Raw genomic sequence first — 2,500 nt, 5'->3', positions numbered from 1 at the left:
CTCCTTTCTCCTCTCCTCTCCTCTCCTCTCCTCTCCTCTCCTCTCCTCTCCTCCTCCTTTCTCCTCTCCTCTCCTCTCCTCTCCTCTCCTCTCCTGACCTCTCCTCTGCTTCCTCTCCTTCCTCTCCTCTCCTCCTTTCTCCTCTCCTCTCGTCTCGTCTCCGCTTGGAAACTGGAGGGTTGCTGGTTCGAGTCCCTGCCGAGGTGCCCCTGAGCAAGGCACCGAACCCTCAATTGCTCCCCCCTCTGTAACTTACTGGGTGGTAATGTAATGTAAGTCGCTTTGGATAAAAGCGTCTGCTAAATGCTCGTAATGTAATGTAATGTCTGAGATCAACCAACAGGGTCAGGCTCAGCTGCGTCAGGCTCAGCTGCATGCGTGTGTGTGGGCGGGCGATGAGGGGAATTCGGGGAGATGAAGAGGGGAAACTCCTGCTGCCGCTCTGCCAGGGAGCACAGGCAGAGCGGGGGGAGTCCAGAGGCAGCAGAGCGTCTGGACTCTGCTCTATACAGAAGCTCAATCAGTCATATAAATATGTATGAAATGAATGACTGATTACTTTCAGTGTAAGCACCAAGTCACATAGAGCGGCTCTTTGTGCCACATGTAGAGGTTGCAGGGTGTGCAGCCGCTCTACTGGCCTTGTGAAGCTCTGTCTCTGCCGCTCTGCCGTGTGTGAGAGGAGCACACACAGAGCAGCTCTTGTTCTCTCTTCCTCATTCTCTCGTCCTCGCCCCCTCCCCTCCCCCTCCAGGAGGAATGTGGACAGACCTGTTCACGGGGACGCATGCTTGACTCCATGATGACGAGGATCACAGAGCTGCTGCTGCTGTGTCGCTCTGCCACAGCCTCTCACCTGACCCTCTACCTGGGCTCATAGAGGGGATGTAGAGGTTCAGATGTTGTGTCTGTGTGAAGAGGATCAGGAGGGGACCAGGTCTGGGCTCCGATGCTGTTCTCTGTAGTTGCCAGGGCTGTTGCTATGGTACCCTGAGAACTTACCTGGTGGTTGCTAAGGGATTCTGGGGAGGAAAGACAGTCTGTAGATTTATGACCCGGCCCACCGGCCTGCATGGTTCTGTTCAGAGACAGAGCCTCGAGTGAGGAAGGAGGGCAGGGCTGAGGAGGGGAGGGAGGGAGGGAGGGAGGGAGGTGTGATTCCCTCCCTCACTCCAGCTGCTGCGGGGGTGGAGGTGCCCTTGAGCAAGTTGCCTTCTCTTTCTGTTCACCTGTCTGTGGTCAGAGGCTCTCAGGTGTCTCACAGCTCACTTTACCTCATCACAACCAGTCAGACAACATCAACCCCCTGAGATCAATCAATAAAGACAGGGCTGCCTACCTCTCTAAAGCTGACCTCTGTCCTCTGTCCCTGTCTCCCTCTGACCTCTGACCTGCAGGATTGACCAGAAGGTTTCCAACAACCTGTATGGCTACAAGCTGCAGGAGGCTCAGGCCATCCTCAGCGAGGTGCGCACCATCCGGGACGCCATCAACGCCAGGGAGAAGGAGAAGCAGGAGCTCATGCAGGTAAGGGGAGGAGGAGGAGGATGAAGACTAACGTGTGTGTAACGTGTATGTAACGTGTGTGTAACGTGTGTGTAACCTGTGTGTAACCTGTGTGTAACCTGTGTGTTACGTGTCACAAATCACAACACGGCTCAGTGATATCAGGCCGTCTGCACACACACACACACACACACACACACACACACACACACACACACACACACACCAGTCTACGTCACTCATGTTTAGGGTTTGGAGATGGATGAGTGACAGGAGAACGACTCCAGTAAACTCACATGATGCTTCCTGCTCAAGGGAACGTAGGAGGAGGAGTCAGAGGTCACAGGTCAGAGGTCAGATCAGCTCAGGAAGCCATGGACAGATTCACCATCTCAGTGTAAAAGGAGAAGAGAAGGAGGGGAGAGGACAGAGGAGAGGAGAGAGGAGAGGACAGAGAGGAAGGGAGAGAGGAGAGGACAGAGGAGGGGAGAGGACAGAGGAGGGGAGAGGGGGAGAGGACAGAGGAGGGGAGAGAGGAGAGGACAGAGAGGAAGGGAGAGAGGAGAGGACAGAGAGGAAGGGAGAGAGGAGAGGACAGAGGAGAGGAGAGAGGAGAGGGGAGAGAGGAAGGGAGAGGAGAGGAGAGAGAGGAAGGGAGAGGGGAGAGGACAGAGAGGAAGGGAGAGAGGAGAGGACAGAGGAGGACAGAGGGGAGAGGAGAGAAGGAAGGGAGAGAGGAGAGGACAGAGAGGAAGGGAGAGAGGAGAGGAGACCCCCTCTGACCTGACAGCTCCATCCATCTGCAGCTGACAGCTCACACACACACCTCTGTCTCTTCGTGTGTGTGTGTGTGTGTGTGTGTTGTGTGTGTGTGTGTGTGTGTGTGTGTGTGTGTGTGTGTGTGTTTCAGTGGATTCAAAGCTTTAATCTGCCCTTACAGAGCAGCACATGTAGGTCAGGTGTGTGTGTGAGTTTGAACCAATAGGAGCGACTC

The 2,500-nt window shown here is 55.0% G+C and overlaps 1 protein-coding gene across 1 annotated transcript in view; it reads left to right on the top strand.

The window, feature by feature from the left end:
• Positions 1-2,500, top strand: part of LOC142990586 (protein KIBRA-like) — a 16,411-nt gene that overhangs the window by 9,088 nt on the left and 4,823 nt on the right. Inside the window, 1 exon segment of the mRNA XM_076140413.1 lies at positions 1,398-1,527. Within this exon segment, the coding sequence (XP_075996528.1) occupies positions 1,398-1,527 (130 nt within the window).

Source organism: Genypterus blacodes, unplaced genomic scaffold, assembly GCF_046128005.1.
Source record: "Genypterus blacodes isolate CSIRO-AG114 ecotype Tasmania unplaced genomic scaffold, CSIRO-AGI_Gbla_v1 ptg000595l_1, whole genome shotgun sequence".
Lineage (NCBI taxonomy): Eukaryota > Metazoa > Chordata > Actinopteri > Ophidiiformes > Ophidiidae > Genypterus > Genypterus blacodes.
The sequence above is the reverse complement of the archived record's forward strand: the minus strand, read 5'-3'. Positions and strand labels throughout refer to the sequence as shown.